At 48.9% G+C, this 27,650-nt stretch overlaps 1 protein-coding gene across 2 annotated transcripts in view; it reads right to left on the bottom strand.

Moving 5' to 3' along the window:
• The window catches only part of GNAO1 (G protein subunit alpha o1), a 154,819-nt gene that overhangs the window by 16,589 nt on the left and 110,580 nt on the right, over positions 1-27,650 (bottom strand). Inside the window, exons 5-7 of one of the 2 annotated variants that reach the window (XM_052796097.1) lie at positions 10,622-10,750; positions 9,761-9,890; positions 1,579-1,732 (exon numbers count right to left, since the gene is read on the bottom strand). In XM_052796097.1, coding sequence (XP_052652057.1) covers positions 1,579-1,732; positions 9,761-9,890; positions 10,622-10,750 — 413 coding nt within the window. The remainder of the gene's footprint in view (positions 1-1,578; positions 1,733-9,760; positions 9,891-10,621; positions 10,751-27,650) is intronic. The other variant, XM_052796096.1, reaches the window with a different exon arrangement.

The raw sequence follows: 27,650 nt of genomic DNA, 5'->3' as shown, positions 1-27,650 counted from the left end.
AAGCAGCAATCTAATTTGCAACCAGAAAAATTTGGGGTTGGCATTATTGTGGATTTTCAACTGTAAAGGCTATGAAATTTCCATTATTAGATCTTTTTAGACAAACATGTCAGGAATATGTTGGTTCTGTCTGGACTAAGCAGATGAGTAGATGGCTGAAATGTGTTGGTAGTGACAAACATCCAAACCTTCCCCAGAGAGGAAGCCTGCAGATATCCTTCTGAATTCAGATGGAGTCGTTCAGCTCCATGGCCATAGACCATTCAGCCCAAAGCAGCAATGATGGATCATTTTTGCCTATTCAGAGTGAAAAATCAAGTGCTCAGAGATAGGAAGCTCTGGTTAATAATTTGTTGGCCTGCCCAGAAATGTGACACTCTTGGTGTTCCCGGTTCACAGCTACGTTTCCTGACAAAGAGATCTGCTTCTCTGTCCGTCGGCTTGATTCATCTGGATGTCTCCGGTGAGCTTAAATAATTCATGATGATAAAAGTTTATTTTTATGCTGTCTCAGAATGGTAATGAGGGTTTGTGGAAGCTGGCGAGATGCAGCGGGAAGTGGCGGGGTGCAGCTGCAGCCTTTGCACGGGTGATGTATTCTCATCATTAGCAGGTCAGATGCCAGGCAGCCAGCAGAAGCGAGGGCTTCTTGCACGCTGCCCTGTTGCAGAGCCTCTGGCTCGGATCTCCAAGTATCATTAAGGCCTCCTTCTCCCCAGCCAAGCTCGGGGCATGGCTTGCTGTGGCTCTTCTCTGTCTGCACTATGGGTTAAGAGGCCTGGGTGGCCAGTGCACAAGAAAATCAAGCACCTCGTTTTCTATCTGCATTTAACTGGAAGCATTTCCATGTCCAGACGCTTGATGTCAGTGGGCCTGAGAGCAGAACTGGGGACCTCCTAAACTAACGTGATAAAAATTTACAGCTTGAGCTGAAGCAGCCAGGCTGTGGGACCTGCTGTCTGTATGCCGGAGGGCTGATCCCGTAGCCCCTTGGTGCCTGGCAGTGGGGTAGTGGCCAGGAACCGCAGAGGAATCCTTGCTGCAGTCAGCCGGGACCCACAGAGGAATGTGATGGGTATGAAACAGCAAAGCTGGGCTCCAGCTGAGGACACCCTAACAAACCCCATGCGTTGGTCTCCCAGAGACCAGTTACCCGTCTGTAATGGTTAAGCTCACTGCATCTTTCCGAGAGACCTGCAAGAGGGTTCGTGTTCCTGAGCGATGCTGGGAACCAGGGCACAGGCTGAGGCAGTGTGCTGCCAGCCCCACACCTGCAGGTGTTGGCTCTGCATTGAAACCGCCTGTGGGGCAGAGATCAGATGCCCTGATTAGTGGTGGTGGCCCTTTGCCTGCCAAGAACTTGCGTTTAAGTCATCCTCACGCTTTCAGTGGACCACTAAACATGGTGGCGGTGATCCTATGGCATTTATTGAAATAAAACTTGCAGTGAAGCAAATGGGAGCTCTAGGTATGCATCTTTAGCCTCGTTGCCTGCGATATACAACAGTATCAGCTTGGATGGGAAACGCTCCATCCTCCCTTCGCTATGCACTCCTGTACAGCCAGCTTTCTCATTACCTGTATACTCAGGAAAGCAGATAGTCAGTGGAGATTTCTTAATTTTCTCCTCAAATATGTCCTTCTTGTTTAGAAAGAGGATAATAGACGTATCTGTGAACCATTTGTTGTTGCAGATGCTGTCAAAAAGCTTCAGTGATTCGTGCATGCGGTTCTGCAATAGAAAGGAGAGATCACATCAGGCCAAAGACAGCGACTAGGGGATGTTCAACATGTATGTAGGGAAATCTAAAACAACTACATTAAGGAGGAAAACAAAAAAAGAAAATCTATGATATACGATAATAAATTTATGTATACATACAGCTGAACATATATATACACAGATGCAATCCCTATAACATTTGACATACAGTTAGTAACTTAAGGGCATTTAGCTATACAGAGCTGTTTTGATTTTGCATAGTGTATAATTTACAGGATCCCAGCTCATAGAAATCATCATGCACCATGCATGGATGGGGAGTTAATTTTGCCCTTTGATCAGATTTATGTGTCCGTGTAGCTCATGCAGATTTTCTAAAATATTTTCATTAATTTTTAAAATTTTTTTTTTTTTTTACTTTCTTGAATGTGTGTGGCACACAACTGGTTGGATACATTAACCAAGGACTGGTAGATCCTTGAATTAATCTAGAGTTGGAAGCAGACACCAAGGTGACATAATTTTGGAAATGACCTTGCTGTGACCTTTGCCTGGTTTTGTTATTTGGTTTAGTATTGTTGCCTGTTGTCGGGCTTTTAATTTTTTTAATTTTTTTTTTTTAGTTCTCTTGGAAGATGGCTCAACAGGAAGTGTCTGGCAGAGAGGAAAAAAAAGTGAAAAAGGAAGAGGAAATAGTGTGAAAAGGAAAAACGTAATGAAGGGCATCTAAGAACAACCAGACTAGAAGTCAGGCAGCTACCACTGATGTTAGCTCATGCCTCTAGAAGAACATTAGCTACTTGCCAGCAGAAGAGCCATATGTTCAAATGCATGCACAGCAAGAAGTCGGCTTTTTGGTTATACGTCATGCAAAAAAACGACACAGGAAAGGAGAGAGATAAGAGGAATGAAAAAACCAGACCAGTTAGAGAGTTGCAAAGTCCGCCACATGGTTTTATGGTGGTGGAAAGAGCTCACGGCAAAGTCAACCAAGTGTCACGTTCCCTGCTGCTTTCAACTCTCAACTCGGTTTTTCTTTTGGTTTTTTTCTCGGTTCAAGAGAAGCTTCATACCTGCCAAATTTGGTTGGTCTCTCAAATGCTCATTTTTTGGCCTTTGTTTGGCTAGATAAGGTCAGACGGCCGAGGAAAAGCTGTGAAGGCGCCGAGGCTGGCGATGTTTGGCGTGCGAGGCCGACGCCGGATGCGCACGCCGGTCGCGTGGCCATCTCTCAGCCGGGAGCCGGGTAGCGGAGAGAGCAGGCGCGGTGAGGACGAAGCACACCCAAGAGTCAGGGGGTTATCAAAGGCAAAGCATGGTACAGACCAGACCGGCTCCTCGGCTTTTCCCAGCGGCATCTCCTTGGGACAGCACTCCCCAAACCTGCCAGTGCACCTATGAGACTGATTACAGCGACCGCCGGAGAGACGCTAGAGAGAACAGGGCTGCCTGTTGCCGGAGGGTTTTTTTGGGGTGGGTGCAGCATGTGTCCCCCCTGGGTTTGGAAATTCAGAGTGGTGCAGGAGACAGCCAGGGGCTTTCACCCCTCTCCTGCTCCATTTCATGCCCATGCAGGCAGCATAATTGAGCCCAGCACTTTATTGATTAACACTTTCCTTTTCGTTGCTATACTTTAGCTGCTGCTGAATGTTTTATTTAGGTAAAAGTGGCTCCGTGAATGAAGGAAATATCCGTTCTGACCCAGACTGAAACAGGATGCCCGCGATTTGCTGTACTGTATATCGCGCGCTTTGCTACCAGACTCGAAATGACCGAGCACCTCCCCACCGTGCATTGTACCGACACACGGGAAAGATGCCATTGTGTACAAATGTAAAAATGCATTTACTTATTGGGTCTCAGTTGCAAGACGTTGCTTATCTGGATCATCCCGTGCCTGTGTGCTGGTTTTTGCTAACCCATATTGTACTGGCTGGTGTGAGAGCCCCGGAGCAATGCTCCTCTTTGCTACTTGTGGTGTCAAAATTGTAACCGTGTAGAAACCTGCAAAGGTTTTGTACAGGAGATCCTTGGCTACCCAAAGCCTTTGGGAGGAGAGAAGAAAGTGGAAGGTGGTCAGGGGGAACAGAAAGCAAATATAATTAACCTTTTTTTTAAGCAGGGTCCCTCACAGAACATTTTTAATGACACTTTTATCACCCTTGCTGATTTAAAATAAAAGCATGGAGAAACACATGAACACTGCTCGTGGGTTAAACCAATAGCTCATCTGCAGCAGCCATCAGCCTGGAGGTCACCGTACTTACCACCCCACACCTCACCAGCCCCGTACCACGCTGCGCAGCCCTGGCGGGGAGCAGCGGTGTGCAACTGCGCCTTGTGGCACAGAAAGCACCATGGGCAACATCGGGTTTTTGTTAAGAAATAGAAGCTGAGGACTTCTCCTGAGCTGGGCTTCGCCGTTAGGTGAAGCTGACCTTCCTACAGTAGCAAGAATACGTAAGGATGCTACAGAAATCCTTCTGCTTCTCTTACATAGTTTGATTAATTTGTGTTAACACCTGTTAGGAAATGAGACTGTTTTCCCGAGAAATTGTGGCTCTCAGCATTCAGTCGTAACCAGAATATACACACAGCACAAACTAATACGTCCCTGTAGAAAATGAGAGTTACAATAAAAATCCTCTATTCCTTTCAGATTCCAGAAACAAGTTTCGAAGCTTCCTAAGGCTGCCCGACCTGGCTTTCTGATCTCTACATGTTGATTTTTCCCCCAGCTCTGCCAGTTAGCTGAGTAAATACAACCACTGCTCTGCCCACTCATCCTTATTTATCTGGGAAAGGTTCTGGTCTTAAAATCCACCTTTTCCTTCCCCATCACTAAGGAGAAGACAACATTATTCAAAAGCAAGGAACCACATTCTGTGTGTGGCAAAGGTGCAGAGCAATATCCTGGTGAGCAGGTATGGATGCTCCTTTTGCCATACCTGGGTGCCATGTGGGAAATGCTGTCGCATCCCAGGAGGGCTCCTGGGAGCCTACGCATGGATGCAAGCTGTCCTGGGGCTGGCTAACATTGGGAATGCCTCACCGCCTCCCTTTCCTTTCCCTTCCCAACTGTTACTCATTCAACAGATGTTTGTAGGAGACCTCCAACAGCTCAGGCAGGCCCTGGCTGAGACGCGAGGATGGGGAGGCAGTCCCTGTGTACCACACGTAAAAGGACAGGCTGCTGCTAAAGGAGGAGTGAGAAGTTAAAGTGCCCAAATAATCCCCCTCCTACCAGTAAATCCACAGTGAAAGATGCTTTTAGTCCCTTAAAGCTTCCCGAGGGACCCTCTCACCAGCACCCATGCTGCTGTGATGGGGCAGACATGCCTGCTCTGCTAGGAGGCATTAAAGATTACACTTCTCATCCTTTTATATGAAGTGATATAAATTACTTCACCTGCTTTTGGACTCATTGTGCTGCTTTTTCCTACTTTATGTTGGGCCTATCGTTAAGGGAAAGGCTCTTGAAACATTGGCTTCTTAATGTCACTTCCTATTTCAAAATCAGTATTTTAAATCCTTACGCCTGCAAATACTTTATACCCCAACAAGGAAAGCAGCCCCACCAGCCACGTTACAGAGGAATAATCACTCACCCATACAAATTAAAAGTCCAGTTAACTTTTCCTGCACACAACAAGAGACAGAATTGCTTATAGCTGAGTTTAGATGTCATTGCACGACCGTGTTCCCATTGCTGATGTGAAGGGCAAACAGCTTTCTACTGAGCATGAGGGAGAAAGGACGCTGTGGTCAAGACTCTCCCCAGGCAGAAACACATTCATAAACCCCATCTTTTTTTCACCAGAGCATGGGAGGAGACCCGGTTATTTCTGCAACACACAGTTGATTCAATCTTTTTTGTTTTCCTTGGTGATTAAGTGCTAAATGTCATGCGAACTATAAGGACACTGATGGTTATCCTAAGCACAGAAACGCCATGTTCCCCTGCCTGCTTATATTTCCTAAGATGCCCAAGCCACTTTCACTTGCTTTGTCACTCCTAAGGCAATTTCTGAGTGCTGCAATTCAATTTTTCTTGCCCAATGACAGCAGAGAGAGCACGCTAACCGGGTCATGCAATGAAATACGAGCCAACAGGCCAAGACTAATGCACACCAAGGGTCACCAGCACAGTGCCTTCAACCCATCCCATGCTCAGCAATGGGGACACAAACAATACTTGCATGTCTTGGCTAGATATGGATGACCTAAATATCTTCGTTTCAGAGGCAGCAATGTGCAGCATGAACATCTCCCTCTCTTGCCGCAACTCCTTTGAATTTGCAAGGAAAACCCAAAAAGGATAGTCACGGTTCCTGTGATAGGTCCCATGCCATTGCTGTCTTTTTTTCAATTCCATCAGGAATTCCAGTTAGAAGGAATAATGCAAATCTGCCTTTGTTAATCTTCTTCTCCAGTTTTACTGATTAATATGACTGCTGTCCCTCTCTCCTCCCAGATTACAGATCTGAGGCTTTTCCTCCTGTAACCTCAGCTTATGAAACATAAAGATAAGTCACAAATGAGACAAAATAGCCTTGTTATGCAAAGACATAATCCATGGAGTTGTTCAGTCAGTTAAAGCAGGATGTTCCCACTGTGTACAAATACGGCAGAGAGCTCTGCAGCTCCTTGTGATGGACTCGGTAAAGGCAGATGCAGGTGTAATATCTTGAAGACAGTGTCTTCTGCATTGGGCAGAGGGTGTCATTTTGCCTCGGGAGCTCTAGCTGTGGGCTGTGGCTGGCAGCAAGGGAACTGATGAAGGCACTGCTTAAATTTCCCTGTAGGTTTGCTCCTCTCCCCCAGGAGCCTGGCATGCAGGGAAGCAGTTTGGATCTGCCAACAGTGGTGTAAGGAGGTGTTTGGGGCAATGGGAGAGGCTGGATTCAACAGCACTGGGGGTTTCTGTGCAAAATGTGGTCTTTATGGGTGTATGGGCATAGAAAGCACAGATGCAGAAAGTTGTCTTTATTTTATTTATACCTTTCTCACCTGGACATAGAGAAGTACTTGCTTTCCTCAACTCCTGCTCTGTTGCTCTTTGTGGCAGGGAATTGGAGAGAAAATATATCCCTTATAAAAATCTACCTGCTCTTAGGGAGTGATGGCTTTGCACACAATAGCCTTTTCTTAGCTGCTGCAGGAGGGTGGGTGCTCAGTCTTCTAAAACAGAGTGCAATAAACCACAAAAAAACTCTACAAGTGTAGAGCTGTGCTTTAATTTTAAGGCAGGGACAGGTCAGGGGGTGTTTCACCCAGCCTTTTTTAACCAGCTCTTTGCTCAGTCTCATTTGAAAGGATTCACAGTAAACCTGTTGTTTGTGAGCTTTTTTTCAGTGAGACAGGCTGACCCTACAACTACACTGGTCCCAATGCCCTCGCGCTAACCGAGCTTAACAAGGTGAGCCCCTGCTCCATGTTAGGCTGACTTTATCTGAACTGCAGTTTCATCTGCCTGAAGTGCAGTTTGACTTAGAGGTGTGCAAAAAGGGCCTGTGAAATGCTGTGATTATTGTCAACGGCACTGAGCGCACGAGGAAAAGCTGTTCTCTCCATGCACTGGCTTTGCAAGGATTTTTTTGGGCACCCGAGATGCAGTAGGGCTCTTTACCTCTCATGGCTCCACGCTAGTAATGAAAGCTCTACAAGTCTTTTCATACTCACAGAGACATCTGTACAGCCCCCAAACCTTCAGTGGCTTAATACAGCTGGAAGTGCCCGCACCATAGTAAGCAGCTCTATAGAAAATAATGATGGAGAAACAGCACCCAGCTCACTCTCTCAGCTGCCTCCTCTTTGCATTTTCTAAGTGAGAAGCAATAAAAGCTGATTTACGTCATTAAAACCAGCAGATGTGACGGATCCAGGCAGACGGCAAATCAGCTGACTGAAGAGATGCTGCTTTTTACTGCTGGGTTTTTGGAGAGGAACCACGTTAGCAGGGAGGAGACCGAATGTTTGGGGGTTCAGCTGGGAGGGGACTGAGTCTGTGGGTGCTGTGTTTTCCACCCACCATTTGTGCTGGGGGTATAATAGGGTAGACAAGATCCAACACTGTCATTTTTTTCCTATTTGCATTGGACTCACTCAGGGTTGTTTATCTGAGTTAGGCGGGGGCATCCTGCAGGCGTGGCAGTGGCGATGCCGAATCCTTTCCCGGTTTACGCCAAATGTGTAAATGAACAGCAGCTGCCTCTGCCCTCCTGTTGCTCAGCATCCCCAGAAATGCTTTGTGAAAATGGACTGAAATAGCAGGCAAATGTCAGCACTGTGCCAGAGTAGTGCAAGCCTGCTTTCCTGATGCAAAAGGAAACTGGAGCTGCACAAATCCCAGTTTCCGCAGTGGGGCACTTCAGGAGGGAGGCTGAGCTGGCACCGTGCTTGTCACTGGGGTAGTGCTGGGTGATGGACAGTCACTGGCAGAGCTCAGCATCCCCAGGAGGGATGCTGTAACCTCCATCTCAGAGGAGCTGAGTTAAGGCTGACATTTAAAAAATGGCATTGGCATTCAAGCCCTTCCATTTTGTGCTCTGTGGCTTTGAATCACAGGCTCTGGCTTGTGTAGACTGGCACCCAAAGGTGACCTGTATTAAAGGCAGCCTTTGGCTTCACGGTTTCGGTGTCACAGCCCAAGTTTTACCTACAGAGCACCTTGCTCTCTGCTGAGATCACAGCTTCGCTCCCTGCCCCCTGGGTCTGCCCTCTCCCTGCGTATTCTTCTTTATCTCCCAGTTGTGTTTCCCCTGCCCAGCTGCAGAGCTCTATGGCATTAAGCTAATGGCTGGGTTTTTGAAACCATGTCAGGAGATTTTGGTTCCTTCCCAGTAAATCCTACAGGACTGAGCATCCTCGAGCATATCGGGGCCAGGGTCAGAGGGAGGTGAAAACTGAGGATTATAAATAAGTGGACATGAGAGGGTGTAGGGTGTCTCAGTCAGCCTGGAGGGACATAGTCATGATGTTAGTATCACCCTGAATTCTGGTATCAGTATGACCCAACCAACCGGGTGACTTCATCAAACAGTTTGCTAGAGCTCATAAACCTGGCTCAAAGAGGCTAGAAACCACAGCCCCTCCCAGTCTTTTTGGGAAGAGACAACTGACACCTAACAGCAATCTTTCCCTTGATTCCTTCCTCATCAACAGCTTTCTGCAAGCCTGACATCTTTACCAGCAGGAGAGTAAAGAGCTTCAGGGAGACAGAGCTGGCTGGAGCAAGCTCTCCATGCTGCTGCAGACTGGGCAGAGATGAAATCGTTACCAAGTCTGAGTATGGCCTCCGATTTCTTTTCGTTAAACAAATGCAACCAGGTGCCCACCGCAGTCGTCATTAGTCCCAAAAGCATGCATCCCTATCACACTGAATGAATGGCCAGAGTACAGTAATGAGTCTTCTTGCATCCTTTCTGTGTATTTAATTCACTTGTATTAATTGCACTCTAATACCAGGGAGCACACAGCTCTTCGCTAGCTTTATTTCCAGATGGTATTTTGAGCCTAATGCCACAGTGGGAAGTCATAAAACCTCTCCTAGAGCAAATTACCTGAGGAATCAAACAGTTCCAGTCTCACTCAGGAAAATTAATTTCTGTAGCCTGAAGAAATAGGTTATACTCCTAGCCCGAGCCTGCCTCGGCTGTGCATGGCCGTCCAGCACCTTTGCAGCACAGCATGACCACTTCCTTAATATTTATTTTAAAAGCCCACCTAGCTATATCTTCTCTTTCTGGATATAGGGTCCCATTAACACATTTTGAAAACACACAGGTCAGCTAGAAAGGAGAAATACAACACTGCGACTTTACCGATGCAAGGAAGCATTACCTGGGCATGCAGACTTGATTTTGAAGTGTGTGGAGGAGGACAAATCTCCCCAGGATTTCAGTGTCAAGGGGCAGTGACTGACAAAAGCACATTACTGTAGCACCCCAGTGAGCACTCGGCGATCTCTGAGCAGTTGCTGGCTACGCAGTATCCCGTAAAGGATTGTTGGGGCCTCCAAGACCTGGTTAGACTCACCGTGGTTTCATCTTCATGGAGCACCTGGTCGTAGCCACTCAGTGCGACGCAGAAAATGATCGCTGTGACGTCCTCAAAGCAGTGAATCCACTTCTTGCGTTCTGACCGCTGGCCCCCAACATCAAAGAGCCTATGGCACAGGAGAAGACTGTCAGCACCTGCTCTTTCTTAGTTAAGAGGAAACTTCAGCAGTCCTGGCATTTTCTGACCATATGGTCCCTGGAAGGCTCCAAACACAAAGCAACAGGTCTTTAACCACTGGCTTGGTCTTCTCCAGAGCCTGGAGCCGAGGAGGAGCAGTAACAGCTAGGGATGTGGGGATCTGTGGGAGAGCCTCAGCAGTGTGCTGGGTCCCAAAGGGTCTACGGAGGTGGTGACCGTGCACTCTTGAGTTTTCTATGCTCTAAATACTCTGTGTGTATGTCTTTCTGTCTTCATGCCCTCTTTCTCTATTGGCTGGCATCATATGGGTCAATCTATAGCATTAACCACATGCGACTGACCCACTTTAGAGTGACGATTTGGCCAAATATTTTTATATTTATGAGCTTGATCAGACTTGGGGCTGATCTCATATTATACCTCCCAACAAAGCGCTTTTGTTTGGGTTAGAAGGTACCGTGAGCTCCTATCTTAAAGGCATTGATTTTCAAGACAGGACTGTCAAACATTGCTGTTGTTGACCCCCCAATATTGTTGACCCCCCAATATTGTTGACCCCCAAAACACCATGTCCTCTGCAGTGGGAGCCATCCGCGTGTTAACCGGCAATTTAACAATTTCTCCTTTGGGAGCTATGGGGAAACCCTGTGACAAACTGATGCCCTGAAAATTTACTGGTACATGCAGTTTTAGGCTAACCTGAAGTGGAGGTTTTTGAATGTGAAGTGGGTTTCTACAATGCCAGTTGTTTTGACCCTGGTTCGGAGGATATCCTGCTCCGTGGGCTGGTAGTCTGCAGCTCCAATTCGATCTAAGCTGTCTAGGTAGCTAAGAGAAGAAGGGAAAAGAAAAAGAAAACAGGTAAGAATAAGACTCACGTTAATCTTTGTCAATCTCAGATTAATCCTTCAGCTTCCTATTAATCTTTTTCAATCTCATTTTTCATGGCTGAATGTATTGCAGTTAAAGGAAAAAAATTCTATTCTGGGGAAAAAGAAACGTTAACAAACCCCACTAACCTAAGCATAAAATCTGATAGTGAACTGAAAGCAGGAAATTAAGTGTGCGTGTGTTGTGAGCCCTGATTGCAATCTGTGAAAATACAGTTTTAATATTACGTGCTATTTTTATTCCCTGAGGGACAAAGGTCCCAATCGGTCCATGGTGCTGGATTCTGTACACACACATGCTTTTCTGCAAGGGTTTATTCAGATAAGAAGTTGGAGAACATAGGTCTCGCTCCCAGAACAGCCAGGTCAAGTCACCTTTGGGAGGTGCCTCTCTCTCTGCTGGGAAGGGAGGGAGCCAGGGCAGCTTGCTCTGACGAGATGCCTTGCTTTCAGTCAGCTTAAATGAAGGGAGATGAATCTGCCTGAGTGAGTCACTGCTTCAGTTTGAAATCCAGCATAGGGCTGGGACTGTGGGAGATGCAGCGCTTGGACAAAATCCAGGGGCTGGCTTAGATGGTGATAATCTGGGAGTATAAATTGGTTTTTTTGGGGGGTAGAGGGAAGATTTAGCTTTCTAAAACACTTGGATAGTTTTAAAACATTTACCCTTATTCTGCTCTAGGCTTAAAATCTATGAACTCAGGCAACGCCTCCATAGGCTGAAACTTTGGGTAGGAAGCCCTATTCTTCAGCATGAAATGTTTTTGTAGAGGAACCCAGCAGCTGTGCCCATATGACCACAAACCCATTTTTTTCATCCACATTCAAGACAATTTTTCAAAACAACTCAGCCGAACTAAATATAAAGGAGGAATTTGGATTACAATTTAATATGAATTATAAACACAGAGCTGCATCACACAGTAAAGTCTTTCTCACCGCCATTGAGCTGCACGCAGACACCCCAGTTCCTCTTAAAGGGGGTTTGATGTGCATTACAGGGCTGAAATGCCTACCTCTAGCCCCAGAGCATCAATCTAATGCACACAAGATGCTTTCAATATACTGTGAATATAATAGAGCAGGTCTGTGCATGAGCAGTGGTCTTGCCCTTCAATCTCTGTGCTTCTGGCAGCCTGGATGTCACCCAAAGAGGCAGTGGGGCAGGAGGTGACATGCCAGGGGCAGGATGGGAGGGTACCCATTCTGGTGTTAGCTAGAGGATTGTTGCTCTGCCCAATGCAGCTTGCAGAGAATAAAGAGTAGTAAAAGAAGCTGGACAGTTGTAGGGAAGGGAAAGACATTGTCTCCGGTGAGTATGAGTTTACTGGTGAGTGCAAGAAGATATGAGCTGGAACCATTCACATAAGATAGCCATGATGTCTAAACTTGAGTTTCTCTTTCAATTTAGATAAATGCAATTCTTTTTTAACACAGAGTGTGGATTTAGTCCTGATGAATAACCCAATCACACCGACCTGGCAGTGAGCACACTTCCCCCTGTGCCTTGCCAAAGCACATCCCACCTGGCCTGAACACGCTGCCCTGTCCTGCCGCTGGAGATGCTTTCTCTGCTGCATCAGAAAGCAGGAAAATGCTTTCCATTTGTGTCCTGGAGGGAGTGCTCTGAGTGAAGCCTCCGGAGCTGGACAGCTAAGGTGCTGGGGCCGTGCACTCTGCTACTCGAGAAAACTCATTGCCACTGGCTTTCGTGCCTACCTCGCTAGCCTGGAAAAACAGACAGACAACCAAACTCTACACTAAGGTGAAAAACAAACCTCAACCTGCTTGCATCATGTATTTTGGCTACCCATCATATTTATCATTCATTTTTGCTAAAGAATTGCAAGGATCACGTCACCCAGAGAAAAGTATATAATCTAAGCAGCCTTATTTTTGTTGTGCCCTTTTTCAAGCATTTAAAGCTATTGTGGTTTTGTGACAGATGCTCCCTTAATAGCCTTGTGATGGGCCCTGGATGGATGAATGGCTTCATTTGAAATCAGATCCTCCACTGTGATGGCCGAAGCCACGATCACTCATCTATTCACAACTGGTGTCAACTCCTGTTATTTAAGAGACAGCTGCATTTCTTCACATGTCCCTGCAGACCAAGGCGGCTCTGCAGTGCCGTTATTCAGAGACCCAGTCTCTCCTCTGGCCTCAGGAACAAAACACTTCAAGGTGACAGTAAAAACTGGAAGTGTAAGAGAGGGAAGGATTTTCTTTTCCTCTTGCAGCTCTTGGCAGTACTCTGAAGACCTTTATCACTTCCTCCATCTTCATTTTCTGTATTTTCCTATGACTGAACTCTCTTCAATTTAATGTTCCCTATTAATTATTCTTGCCTTTGAGATCCTCCTTTAATGCTGGGAGTGCACTAAATGAAGAAATCTACTGTAAACTGGCCTGAGGACTCGGCATCACAGCGATGGAGGAGTTCGTTACTGTAATTACTGCCTTCAACCTGCAATGATTTGCTTGTGAACAGCAGCATCCTTTAAACCCCAGGCCATGTGCTGGGACTTCAGGGGGTTCTCGCTCTCGCCACTGGCGTGCACAGCCTATGGCTCTTCCATGTGGCGTTCCCTTTGGCTGCCCGACAGCAAATCAGCTCCAGATTTGATTTGATCCTGCATACAACCTGTCTCTGAGGCTTGGAATGCCTCGCCTCCCTTCACGTCCTTGTCCATGGAGGTGATGCAGCCTCATGTGCCTGGCTCCCTCTGAGTTACTCTGGGGAATCAGAGGTTTGGGGGAGCTGATGCAGCCTGCCAGCCTCTCGAGGGGGCAGGATGATAGCGATAGAGGGAGGAGAGCCCAGCAGCATCCATCCCACCTACCCTCTCCTTCCTGACAGCATCCAGCTTCCAATCCCAGTTGGGATATCTCCATAGGAACCTTGGCTGGGGGGGGTCTCTAGCATCTGTCTGTCTGAGGGTACTGCCTCCCAGTGCTTAACTGGTGCTGTGACAGAGCAATGCTTAGTACCCCCAATACCCAGCCTGTCCTCTGCGAGTCCAGTGCCTCAGGGTCACTCCCACGCTAATGCATCTAGCCTGGCTGCCAGGCACCCCAACTCTGATACCTGCTTGCCGACACATCCTTTGCCTTTTCTATTAACTCCCCTCTTCATCTCTTTCCTCATCTCTAGTCTTTACCATCATTCTCCATATGTTTCTCAAGGACTTAAATTCTTTCAGTTGCCTGGGTCTGCTTTTCATCTGTTGCCGGTAGTCTCGATGAGGGTCAGCCATCAATTTATATGAAGGTATACAACATTTTCAGTGCTGGTTTTGATGCTGCATTCCAAAAGCGTTTACTCCTCTGGCTGCTCTCCCCTGGAATTTCTCCCATCTCAGGCTGCAGCAGGTATTTTTTTCCCCTGGACTTGGCCGCAGCTGAGCTGGACCCCTTTGGTGCCTGCACCCACAAAGCTTAGCTGGAGGAGCATGCCGTGGCACAGCTGCCATGCTAACATCCAGCTACGGGAATGGAAAGCTCAGGCAGACTGCTGTTCAGATGCTGAGCTGATTTTAGCTGGTGCTTGTTCACCTCGGTTCCTACTGGAGGTATCTCTGGGGCTTCACCTGCCCATGCTGATTGGAAGGACCTGCTGGTCTGCTGGGTGTGAGCTTGAGCTGGTGGAGGATGGGATGTGTTGGGGGGGCCACCTCTTTGGGAACAGGGGAACCCAAGTGGAGACAAATTGCTGCACATGGTGCTGGATGACAGCACTCCCAGTATGCCCTTTGAACCGCAAATCTCAAGGCTAAACTGTTGCTGGAGATAATTAGTGGTCACAGCCAACAGGCTCAATGACACATAATCCCCTCAGAAGCTGGCATCTGTTTAACCAGCAGAAATAAGAGCACTTTGGAGGCTGCAAAGAGAGCGCTCGGCTCTCCCCCTCTGTGTCATCTTCGTTGCACAGTGCTGGCATCAGAGCTCCTTCCACTTCCCAGCTCCGGGGTTTGCATGCTGGAGTGGAAGCATATCTGAAATGACACATCAGCTCTTATTTGCAGCCTGCCTTGCCCAGGGCTTGCAGGGGTTAAAAAAAGCTGGAGAAAGGTTAGAAGGTTTTTGAGTACATGAGTAACCCTCTAGCATTTATGGTCCTGAGCCGAGCTGCTCCATTACTTATATCTTTTATCTTAAACGCTTTGTTTTGAAGCAGATTGCAGGTTTCTGAGTCACTCAGTTTATCAGGCTCAGGGAGGCGAAGCCCGACTATATTACGCTGCTAAAAGCAAAATGCACAAGAAATGGCATTTCCCAAATACAGGGAGAGGAGCTCATCAAACTGATGCTATGAAAGGCAGACGCTCTATAAGGACCAGTTGATACTGAATATCTTCACACAGTAATACTGAAAATAGGGAGTAAATATAGTTTCTTGTGCCTTCATTTGCTGCTTCCAACAGCATATGGTAGCAGCTCTGTTGATGCCAGAGACACTGCATGGAGAAAGGACTGTTGTCTGAGTTATCCCATGGGAACAGCCCCGTGGCAGCAGCCTACGTGAAGTGCATGGACAGGGACCCCTCCCCAGGCACTCTGCTACCACGGGAACCTTCTCCCAGGATTGTAATGCCTGTGCCAAAGGCTCCGCTGGCTGCTTTCTTGGATGAAGACATGTAGCTGAGGTTGCAGGCTGTGGTCAAAGCTGGATACCTGTGGCAAAGCTTACAGAGATGTACATTCACGTCCTTTGAGGTTAATGGCAATAAAATGGTTAAACATCTGTTGGGTATTTCTTGCCTCGAAGGTGACTCCTTGGCAGTCTTTTTGCAGGCAGCATCCAGCTCGCACTGCGCACACCCGAGCTCACGTCTTCTGCGCTCGACAAGCCCTGGTGCAGCAGTGGCCACAGCCTGGGTCTTGGTCTGGGGCAGGTCTGCAGGCAGGGGACTGGGAACTTCAGGAGAGCAAGCCTGGACACAGCAGCATCTTCCCAGCTGCTCCTCCGTCCTGCCGGTCCTAGCCTCTGTCGACATTTCCTCCATGAAGGAAAGGCTGTGCGTGGGATACCCCAGCCTCGTTTTGTTGGCTTGCGTTGTATTCGATTGAAAAAGCAGATCCCCATTTGTCAACAGATGCAGCTGAGTCACCGCTGGGTTATTTTCTACTCTGTGTACAGAGGCGCTCGAGGGTCAGCTCCAGCATCGTGTCCTGGCAAATGCTGAGTTTTTAATCAAGATTGTCACGAGCAGGATCCATCTCATCTAACTCTAGATGCTTTTGTGAAGGTGTCTCCACCTGAGCCCTCCTTCCTAGTTCATGGATGGAAGGTTATCTGCATCTGAGCTTAGCTTGTACCTTAGCTTCTTCCTTTCTTTCACTGGTGAATACACAATTCAATGTATATTTAGCATTAAAACCATTTCATATTTAGTGACTGTAGACTAAGGATTCAGAGGATAAGCACTGGGCTTAGGGACTGAGTGTCAATAGTGGCTCTACAACAGCTTAGTAAACTCTTTGTAGTATCTTCTACCAGAAGAGAAAACCCATGTGGGTGCTGCTTCCTGAAGGTGTGATACAGCTTGGCATGGCTATGAGGGCAGCTGCCGCTGGGCAAAGACCCAGAGGTCGTAGCACTGCAGCATCTTCCCTGTAGATGCCATGGTCAGCCATATCTGTTGTATTATTTTAGGGGAAGGGGAAAAATAAACCACAGCCCAGTCTCAGAGCCCAGCACTCATCCAGCACACACAGCAGTGATACAACACGTCTTAATCGTTAGTTATGACAGGCTTGAAATGTAGCAAAGCAGTGGCATCGTGTCCCTTCAGAAATCAATCCCACCTAAGGGTAGGGACCACAGTGCGCATATGTGTGCGCAGAGCCCTCCTGTCCTCCTAACAGAAGGAAGAACACATTATGCACTGCTCCTCGGGCACTGCCAGGTGGGTTATGGCAGGCAGGAGGAAGAGACCTTAGGGGATAAGTAATTCAGCTAAGAGGGCAAGAGCATCATCTGGCATTTTCTGAGCCCAGCCCAGAGAAGGAAGGTCTTGGGAATTTGCTCCTGGACCTTGGGCAACGCATTTTGTGTTTCTGGCTGCACTCACCCCTTGGCCAGTCCTGCCTTGACAGGAATCACATGAATTACGCGGCAGGCTCTGCTGTCCTGCTGCTGGTCCTGATGACAAAGCTCATCTCACATCCACCTAGATGAGATATCGGCATGGACACTCCACAGCTTCCCTCCCTGAAGTCCAACCAGCGACAAGCCCCTTCTGGTGCCTGCTTCTTTCAGGCTGCTAACAGCTGGAGTGACGGTCATCAGGCCCAGAGGTGACCAGGGTTATTTCCCTGAATGAACTCTGCTGGATGCCCTGGATTTTCATTATTCTCCCCTGGGAAATGAGGAGGGTGGTCCCTGATGTTAAAGGATGGTGCCAGATCTTGACAGAAGGGATGCTATGTTGCGATGCCTTTTTTTTTTTTTTTTTTTGGCCTGCACTGAAGCAGGGCTGTACAGGGCTTGTACATCAAGATCAACTTGACAAGTTGATATTAATACTAATGATAGGCAGGAATAATGAACAAAAGCAGGTTGGAGTTTAGCTGTCCTAGTTAGACTTGCAGTTTTCCAAGGCATGACTGGATCCAGAATAATTTTTAGCATCACATGAGCAGAGTCACTAAATAGCAACTGCATAACAAAGATACTTCAGGACATAAAGGGTCTCCAGGCGTAAGCTGCTGGCTGGCTTTGCTCATGGGTGGTGGTTTGGTCAGCAATAATGTATCATGGTCTTGCTCCTGCTGGAATAAAAGGACACTGTGGTACAGTTTGAGCTTGTGATCAGACCTCTGGCTGGGGGAGAGGTGGGCTTTGGAGGACAAGCCAACACCAACAACCTACTCAGAAACAGTTTTGGAGCAGCCCTGGGAAAGCAGGTGTGGGCTCATCTTTCTGCAATGAAATTTGGAAATTGGATGGTGCGTAAGAGGGGATGATGAAGATTTTTTTACATATTGGAGCCCTTACAAAAGAGAAAAACACTGTGTCTGGATCAGATCTATGACCCACCTAGCTTAGCTAGTGTCCAAGAGCAGATCTTGAGAGAAGAGGGCAAGCATGCAGTACTCAGACAGTTTTCCCAGCCACCAATACTTCCTATCGATAACAGAGTTTCAAAAAGAAGGGTGATATCTTTATATCTATTAACCCTCAATGACTTTTCTTCCAGAAATTTGTCTAGGCGTTTTTTTAAGCAATGTAAACTTCTAACAGGCACATCTGCAGCAAGAAATTTCCCAGCTCAGCTACCCTGTCTGTGAAAAACTGCCTTTTTCTGGTTTTTAAACTGCCATCTCAGAGTTTAACTTTGTTAATTATTGTATGGGAACAGCTGTCCTCTCTCTCCTCCCTATTGCCCAGGTGCTTCTCTGGAGACATCTCCGTAGACCTCTGCACATCCCCTGTGGAGCATCTCTGCTCTGCTCCTGAGACATTCATGCACAGAAAGTCTTCAGAGCCTTTCATCATGCCAGGAAGGGGTTTTCCTCATCTCCTGGATCCTATCCAAGATGGGGAAAGGAGGGAGCCTTGTTCTATATGTAACCATCTGCTTTATAGTCACTTAATACGATGCTACTTGGAGAACCAGCCAGTTTAATGCCAGCCCCCTCGGAGCTGCTGCATGGGCAGATCTGGTGAACATGGTATGCTAGCAGTGGTGCGATCCCTTTTAGAAGTGTCCTCACCTGGCCAATACCGCTGTTTATATAAAGTCTCCGTGATTTAAATCATTGTTTAGCGCAGAGCCACTGACCACAGGGCACCCTCGCCTTTGTTTTATAAGCAAAAGATTTTTACGGGGGCTGGCTGGATCTTTCCAGCGGCGCTGTGTAAATCCGAGCCTGCTGGGATGACGTATGGCTCAGGCTGTGCAAGGTCTTCTCTCCTGGTGGCCCTGCACGCAGGTGTCCTCCGCACACCAGGGCAGACGCAGGCGTTTATCGAACTTCAGCTGAAGCAGAGGAAAGCTCAACAGCTCCAGTCTAGCTCTTGCTTTATGTAAGCCTCTGCTTCCTTCTGACGACCAGCTCTCAAGGACGGTAGCTGAGCTGGAGCAGGGATGAGGCATGGTGGGACCCAGCACCCTGGAAGCGAGCAGGATCTATGCCTAAACGTTTACACAACAGAGTAAGTGGGTTTGATGCTTTTTTTTTTTTTTTTTTTGCTCCAGGACTGCTGTTATAAACCTGCTGACAGTGGAGCTGGTGGCTTTCTATACTGTTAATAAAAAAAAAAAAAGAAGAAGAAAGAAAGAAAGGAAAGAAAAGGAGAGGCTTAAAATAAGCCGTGGGGAGTTTGGGATAATGAAGAGCTTGTTCTGGGAAGGAGCCCCGATCAGAGGACGCAGCCCCCACGCTGCAGCGGGGCTCCCGGCGCATCCGCGCGAGGCGGCAGGTTCACCCATGCGGCACTCGGCTGCTCAGCCCAAACCGGGGATAGGCATTGACAAACCCAGCCCGCCGCAGCCATGGTCCCTGCAGTGAGCACGCCGACAAAGGCACGAAGGCTCGCTCACCCCAGCGCTCCTTACGGCACATGGCAGCCCATTTGGTTTGGCCCCAAGGCAATCGCGTGAGCTAATTAGTCAGAATTACTCCAACCCCAGAAAGCAGACAGCTGTGGCCACAGATGAAACCAGTCCTGTGGGCTTTAACCAACCACTGGCCAGGGAGATTCATCAGGGTGTACATGAAGGCCCAGGACATCTATTTACACACTTGTGGCAGTAGGGGAAGTAGCATTAACATCTCCATTTCTAGGCTGGAAGGAAAAAAACAGATATAGCTGCAGTGGTTTTGGAGTGCTAGGTATCTGTCTGCAGCAGGGATAGCACTGGTGAGGGATTTAGACCTAATTCTACGAAGGAAAGCATTAGTTAATGAGATCTGCGCTCTTGTATCAAGCAGATAGAGGATGCCCATAGCTGGGTGACAGTGCAATTACGAAGAGTGGGGTGGGTCTGTCGGGAGCTGTCTTCAATCAGGGGCCTCATTTATCCACTCACCGTGCGGAGGAAGATGCATTGCTGGTGATGGAGTGGAAATTGTGTTCCTGGATCTTCTCACCTGTCCATTTTCCTGACCTATTAGCAAGCTATGGGGATTTCTGCTTTCAAATCCTATTTAAGCATCCCTGCCAGAAACCGTGGGTACCAAAATCAGCCAATGCTCTGCTGTGGATGGATGTGACCCACAGCTAGCAAAAGCAAAACCGGGAAATGTTACCCTTGGCTGCACGCTGAAAATGTCTTAGTTATCCCAGACATAGGTGGATCTCTTGGGTGTGTAAAATCTATGCTATGCAAATGGAGTTTCTGGTCCTTCTCAGCAGCTGTCAGGCCGAGGCTCCTCTGAGAACAGCTTTGCTTGTGGTATTGCAACATTTTGGTTTCAGTCCAGGACGGATCCAGAAGCAGAGACACGTAAAGGAAAATTCATGGAGTTTCTCATCCCTTTAGAAAACGTTCAGTTAACTCGTTAGAAGGACATTTGTTTGCTGTATATCAAAATACCTCGGTCGTTCCCACCAGGGAAGGCTGTCACCTGGGCCAGGCTGGGCTGGTGGGACATCCTGCTGACCACCCATTTTTCCCTCCTCCCTCTCTTACAGGCACGAGCAACCTCATAGAGGTCTGTAATCGTAGCCTCCTGTCACTGCACAACCACCCTGGGGGGGTTAGGCTCTGGCAGCCCACCAAACAGCCGTTTGGGTCGCTCCCAGGTCTCTGCAGGAGTGGGCTGATCCCTGTGTTCAGCTGAAGATGCATCAGGGATATGTGTGTGATAAAATCAGTTTGGGATACTCCGTACACGACAGCCTGGCTGCAGAGCTGGTGTGGCTTTGTGGGAGGTGAGCTGAGGACAGCACCTCCAAGGCATGTTCCTCCATGAAGGCTGGGGACAGTTACTGCCTCTGCACTTGGAGCTTGTGCAGACACTTTCCCATGTGCCCTGGGGACATGTCCCTGCCAGAAGCAGCCTCTGCTGTCTTCTCCATGGACCTGCCAGTGACCACATCTCTTGGGAGCGAGCCGCAGGCCAAGGTGCTGCAGTAAGCCAGGTGGGTGGACCAGGAGTCCCTGCCTGCTTGGTGGGAGAAGTTTGAACCGACCCAGGAGCACTTCACTTCCAGTGGGAGGATGGAGCTGGCCCAGCACAGCGTTAGGTCTGGAAAACATCAGGAGGTCTTTCAGACAACACAGACTTTATTGCCAATAAATGCTTTTGCTGAGCTTCCTCTTGGCCGCAGAAGGGGAGGAGAGCATCTCGAGCAGATGGCTGGTTAGCACAAGCATCGCCCTTGCCCAACCCATGTTTCTGCACTGCCTGCTGCAGGAGCACCTCAACTCTTGCTGAGCATGATTGATGTGTCCTTCCAACCTCCCACTGGAGCAGGGAAATGTTATTAATCACACTTGCTTTAGGAGGAATACAGGTGTTAAGGGGATAGATGACTCGCCTGGGGACACAACGGGAAGTCTGTGGTGGCACTTGGAAGTCTGTTTGGTTCCCTAAATCACAGACAGGAGCTTTAACCACAAGACCTTTCTGTATGAATTTTATAACCCTTAAGCAATATACTTCCATGCTTTTAATATGGATTTTGCCCATGTAGGGGCAGATACTGTAAGGCTGGCAGAAATTTGCTGGCCTATTATAAGAAAGAAATATATTTACTACATAAAGAGCAGCCCATAAAATGGTGTTACAATTGATGATTAAATCGTAAGTTAACCCAAGAATTTGAATAGAGATAAATAAATACTTTTTTTTTGGTGAACAAGGAAGGCTGAAAATGGATGTTGTCATGTACTTTTCTGCTCCATCCAATAAAATTTCATGCATTCCTATATGGATTTTGATGAGTTCTGCAGATCAATGATGCTGCATTTAAACACAAGCTAAGCAGTAATTACAGATGCATGCAAGATTTATTCATCTGGTGGCACTGCACCAGCTGAGGGAAGGATCAGCCGTATCCAATCAATGTTTGAAGCTTCTCAAAATAAAGAGCTTTTTGGCTCCCACTGCAAAGTGAAAATAAAAATAACCCCCTGAATCCCAGGAGTGCCCCCTTATGTCCGTACGGGGAAGGCTGCAGGACAGGTCTGGGTCATACCTGCGCTGTGGCTCATGCTAGGCCCTGCCTTTGCACAAGTGTGTATGTTGCTCACGTTGGGTCTTCTTCACGCACTGACTGCATGACCCACTTGTCCCCAGGGCTGAGGATTGGACTGATGAGATTTAAGGCGTAAGTGAGGAAAAAGGAGGAGGATGAGCAGTGTGGAGGAAGGAGCCAGGAAGCAGGCAGCCAGTGTTCCCCAGGATCACCTCCTGTGTGCCGGAGGGCACCCAGGCTCAGCGTGCATGGGCAGGGAGACAGTGTGACGTGGCACGCTGCAGTGCGAAGGGAGCAGCTGGGGGACTGCAGTCAAAACCACGGAGGTGCGTAATGTGGCTCTGTTGTTATGGGAACACGTGGCAGGGGATGCAAGGTAGCATGTTTAAAGGCAGATACTGGATTTGATCCAATTTTTCCTTCAGGTTTTCCCTGTTGATGTAGGCTATACGTCCATATAGGAGCTCTCTCCTCCGGTGCAGCAAAGGTTCTTGCTCCCCACTGTTACCACCAGATGCCCTGATGAGCCAGGGAGTCCCAGTCTGCAATGCTTTTTGCTGGGACTTCAGACAGGGTACCAGCGCTACTCCTACACCCAGATTTCTCATCAAGCTGGTGGAAAGCAGCAACACATCAAGTGGAGTCAGCAGGGTCAAAGCAAAACCTACAGTCCGCCCATGGTACTTCTGTTCTGGGGCAAGGGAAGACAAAGAGCGGGATGAATGGACCAAACCAGGTAGACCAGGGGTTCAGACAGCTTGTTCAGACACTCAGGTGGGTGCCTGCACAGAAGTCAGAGAAACCCTTGGTGACATAAACAGGTCGTGCGGGTGACCTCTGTGCATTTAGCACATTTGCTATTTACTACCAACTATTTTAAGCAGATGCTGTTAAGTCTCCCATAGTGATCGCAGACATCTGAATGAACACAGCAGGGCTGAGCCTCGCTGCCCTGCCTGTGTGGTCCACTTCAGAGAAAGCTCCACTGGTGCTGGGAAGCACAAGCAAGGGGGAAACCCATCCAGCCCTGCCCAGGTAGGTGGGAAGGGGTTGCCCAGAGGCATGGCCGGGGTGTCTGCGCTAAAAGCTCCCCTCTGTCACCTTCAGGACTGGCACTGCCATCACTGCATGCAGGTGGGACCCGGTCGAGACTCTGGATCATGAGGTGCAGCTCCTTATCGTGGGTGGGGAAGAGGCTCTTATGTCCTTAAGGATGGTTCCCTGGGTAGGATAGAGGTATTTGAGCTACTGGGAAGAAATGTGTAGCCTTTTTTTCCTGAGTTTATTTGTAACTTCTATATTTGTGTCATTTCTTTGTTTACGTATTTTTATTCAATGAGATACTCCTCGGGGGATTTCTTAATGCAGAGTTGCTGCTTCCAACATTAGTTTAATTTGAGCAAAGATTTTTGCCTGGACTCAGTTATCAATTCCCAGCTCTCAGAAGCTGCTGGCTAGTGTCAGTCTCCTCTTTCCCCTTCTGTCTCCTATTCCTGCCCATTGCAGATTTGGCCTCACTGTTCAGCACATTCCCAGGTGCAGTATTTCTCATGTTGGGGATTGCAAGACTGTGGAGCTGTTTAGCTGAAAATGTTTAAACTGACATTAACGCTGCTCAGTAGGATGTACTGGCTGGTATTTTCCTGAACGAGGATCTAGAAACGGTTCTTATGCTATCGTCAAACCTTACATACCAAGAGCAATACTGAAGGATTGGGAAACGCTGCTTGATGCCATTAAAAGTACTGTCAGAGCCTCAGAGCTATGGTGACTGCTTGTGGGGTGTTTCATGGCCTGGGCTTACAATTTTGGAGCACTGAATTTCTTTTCAGTGCTGGTGGTCCCAGCAAACCTGCTGCTCAACATAGCTCAGCAGGGAATGGGTTACAGCAAGGCAAAGTGCAGCATAAATCCCCAGCAAGGCTTGGACTAACTGCCAAAACCCAAGCTGACATTTCCTTGGCGTGGCTCCATGGTGCGGTCTGTGCCTGGTTTCTTTCTCCCCTGTATCTCTTCCCTCCCCTCTCAGCAGCATGGAGAAGGTGCTGCCTAAAATCTAGGCTCAGCACCATTTCTCCTCTTTTTTCCCAAAAAATTCAGTTCCAGAAGAGACCCCCAGGGACCTCAGAGGAGTTGCCTTCTCCAGGCACTCAAGCATTTAAATGCATTAAACATATCGGAGGTGGGGAAGGTATAAGCCTGAGGATTTTGGCACAAGGACGGGTGTTCGCCCTGCTGTATTCCAGCCTCCTTCTGCTCTGAGCTGTGCTGTCGTGACCAAACTAAGCAACCCTGCCCAGAGCCTGTGCCCGCAGATTTGAGTGAGTGTGTGCCTGTCCACAACAGCCCATGCAGAATTACCCTGAGAGCCTGAGCACGGGCTGCCGGGGGGGGTCAGGTGTGTGTGGGAAATTAGAGGGTTTTCTGACAGGGGCTGGCAAAATAGGAGTTGTGGGTTTGGATCTGTGTGTTACGCCAGTGGTCTGAAGGCAAGGAACAGATCTGGAGAAGGTGAAATAATAGTGTATCGGCAGTCTCAGTGTTGTTTTTACTCTAATAGACAGTCAGTGTAAAAGGTATGGATGAATGAACTGATACAGACCTAACACTAGCTCTGTGTGTTGCAGGGAAAAAAAAAAAAGAGAATAATAGGAAAAGGTCAAAAATATGCCTAAAGTGTACCATCTGGCTCACTGTGCTGGCTGGGCTCATGCCCGGCTTGTATGGGAGGTGGCATGTGAGGCAGTAATGCGGCAGTGTCACATTCGGCTGCCTTCGGTTCCCCTGCCCAAATCAATGATCGTCTCATCAGCATGTGTGTTGGGAAAAAAACAGGTACGAACCCCTTGTCAGGTCTCCAAGAGAGGGAGGAGGCAGGAAGGCCACCCCTGGCACTGACCCAGCCCTGGAGGGGGCCACCGCTGGGCGACATGTCCCCCCTGCCCAGGTCCTGCCGACTTTGTGGAGCCAGAGGCATCGGGCTGGGGAGCAGCTATGCCTGCTGCTCTCTGCAGGGCTGCTAATGAAACCCCAAGGGAAAGCACAGCCCTTCCTACCTGCTCGGCCGTGCTGCCTGTGGCCAAACAACCCCAGTGCTGGGTGTCCTCCGAGATGCCCCACGTCCGCACCGTATGCACAGCACTGGCCGTGCCCAAATGTCTTCTATGTGGAGAAAGAAACCCCATATTTCCCACTTTCCCACCTAAAAAGCAGTAGGAAATCAATGGCTGGGGGTTGAATATTGGCTCAGCGCTTGGCCTGGATAAGCAAGAAACAAAGTGGTGTTTGCTACAAGGCTAATTAGAGCTATTATATCAATTAGTCTGTGAAAAGATCAGTGCCCGGGGTTCCACCAGGCGAATCCCGATTTCGGCAGGACTGTCTTGGCCAAGCACTGGGACTCTGCTCCTGTGGGGCTCACCTGGACTCCCCCCCGCCACACTCTGCCTGCCTGCCCAAGCCAACAGGCTCCTGCCTTGCTCTGCTGCTGCCTTCGCTGCTCTCGCCACCATGGACGTAGGCATCTAATAAATAGGAGAGTGTTTATTGTCCCCATCGGGGAACCAAGACAAGGACCTTCAACCTGCTGACCGAAGGGCACCACGGGCTCCCGGGGGGGTGCCCGGGAGCTCTGCCTTCCTACTGGAGGCCATGCCACCCTCCCTTCGTGGGCACAGCTCCAGGTGCTTCATCCCCACTGTTGCCAAGTCCTGTGATTTTATGGCAAGTGTCACAATGTTTGCTACATTTCCCCCCCCCCCCCCCCCCCCTTCATTTTTGTTCTCTCTTAAAGCCTCAGCCCCTCAAGGCTGGATATTAGATGGACTATTTGCTTAAGGAAATAAAAAAGGACTTTCCAGCTCTCCTGTTCACAGACAAAAGGCTTTAAAGTATAAGCCAGAGGGCTTAAGAAGCAGCAGATAAAAGCAATTTTCCAATGGTTGTCTTAATATATATTGAAAAATGGGGGCTTTTTGGCTAAGCTCATGATTGGTTTTGGATTTAACTCCTAACCTTAAACACCTGAGCGTAGGGATGCTGCACTGCTCCCCCTCTTCTAGCAGGGGGTGCGCATGTGGACCCTGAGAGAGGGTGGGGGGAACGGCAGCGGCTCCACACCTCTAGCAGTCACTCAAATGCTTTTTGGGCTCTCTTGCACAGTGGGGCCTGATGAATGGCACCATCCCAGCACAGCGCATCCCCTGAGCAGGGGCAGGACGGCGGACCGGGTGACTGATGGAGGGATCGCACCTCCTGCGGTCAGGAGAGGGGAGTGTCATGCTGAGACACCTGGGGCAGGGAAAGACTGGTGGCTGTGAAAACGTGAAGGAGGGGGAAAGGGAGATAACTGCATCCTGAGTGCACGGAGCTTATCTGCCCTGCCTGGCAGTGCTTGTCCTGGGCTGGAGTTGCTCCTTCTGAGCTGTTCATCCCATGGCTGGTGGCAGGCAGCTCTGCCTGAGAGCTCCCGACATGCTGCCGTGTGCTCCCCAGACTGCGGCACAGTCCCTTTGCAACTTTTCTTTCCAAACCGGGATGATTTCTGGGAGAGGACCCATGGAGGAGGGGGCGGGCAGCATCTCCCCGTCACACCGTCGCCACTGGTGCCTGCAGATCTGTGTGGAAGACGGCTTGCTCCATCCCGGAGCCCGGCTACAAAGAAATTCCCACGTTCCTGCCATTCTTTGCCACTTAAGGATTTCAAACGGACAGCAAATACATAGGGAAACCATGCACCACCACTGCGCTCGCCTCCCAGCGTTGCAGACGGTGCTAGACCTGACGCCAATCGTGTGAAGAAGAGCCACGGCATGGTGGCCTCCTGACAGCTTTGCCTGCAGACACACTGCAGAACCACGAGGCTGAGAGCAGCCGGCTGGTCCTCACCTGGCCACATGCACTGCGGGGGCAGGGGGAGGACAGGGCTCACAGCCCCCAGTGACCGATGAGCTGGATGCCGACTAGCTGGCATAAAGCAGGAATTACCCATGCAGAGGGACATCTGCATTGCTAGAGCTACCCCATTCCCTAAGGAGTTTCAAACAGCAATAGGATGGTCCGAGAGCCTCGCTGGTGGGAGACACCCCATCTCCTGCCCTCACCCCATATGAGCGATGCTGTTTGTCTTGCAGGACAGGCTGTGACAGCAGAGCTGGGGGTGCACGGTATGTCAAACTGCAAGGTGCAGAAAGAGAGAGGGAAGGTTGGTCTCCCTGGCTCTGCAGGAGAGGAGGAACAGGGGCCACGGATTCCCAGGAAAGCCTTGACTCCCCAGCTGTGGAGCTGCATCCCAGCACTGCCGTCCCGCAGCGTGGGAAGGAGGTTGGGGTAGAAGGTGGGAGACCGCAATGGATGGGTGAGCTGCAGGGCATGAGCGCTGCCTGCTGAAAGGCAGAGCTGGTGGGAGAGGGGGGGCTGCGGACAGCAGTAGGGGTAGCAGTGAAAAAACAAACTGAACGGAACAACAACAATAAAAAAATACCCAGCCCCAACTCTTGGTGGCAGCCTGCCAGCTCCATCTGGTTTCGTAAGGACATTTCAGCCTAAAAATACACAAATACTCCGCCAAAAAAAGTCAAATCTTCCTGCTGAATCTGTCACCCACAGCCCTTCGCAAGGCAGGAAGAAATTCCTGTTGGGTCTGTCAGTCAGCGATGAGAACAGATTATCCAGGGTTCAAGAC

Source organism: Harpia harpyja, chromosome 9 (assembly GCF_026419915.1).
Source record: "Harpia harpyja isolate bHarHar1 chromosome 9, bHarHar1 primary haplotype, whole genome shotgun sequence".
In the NCBI taxonomy this organism is placed as follows: domain Eukaryota; kingdom Metazoa; phylum Chordata; class Aves; order Accipitriformes; family Accipitridae; genus Harpia; species Harpia harpyja.
The sequence above is the reverse complement of the archived record's forward strand: the minus strand, read 5'-3'. Positions and strand labels throughout refer to the sequence as shown.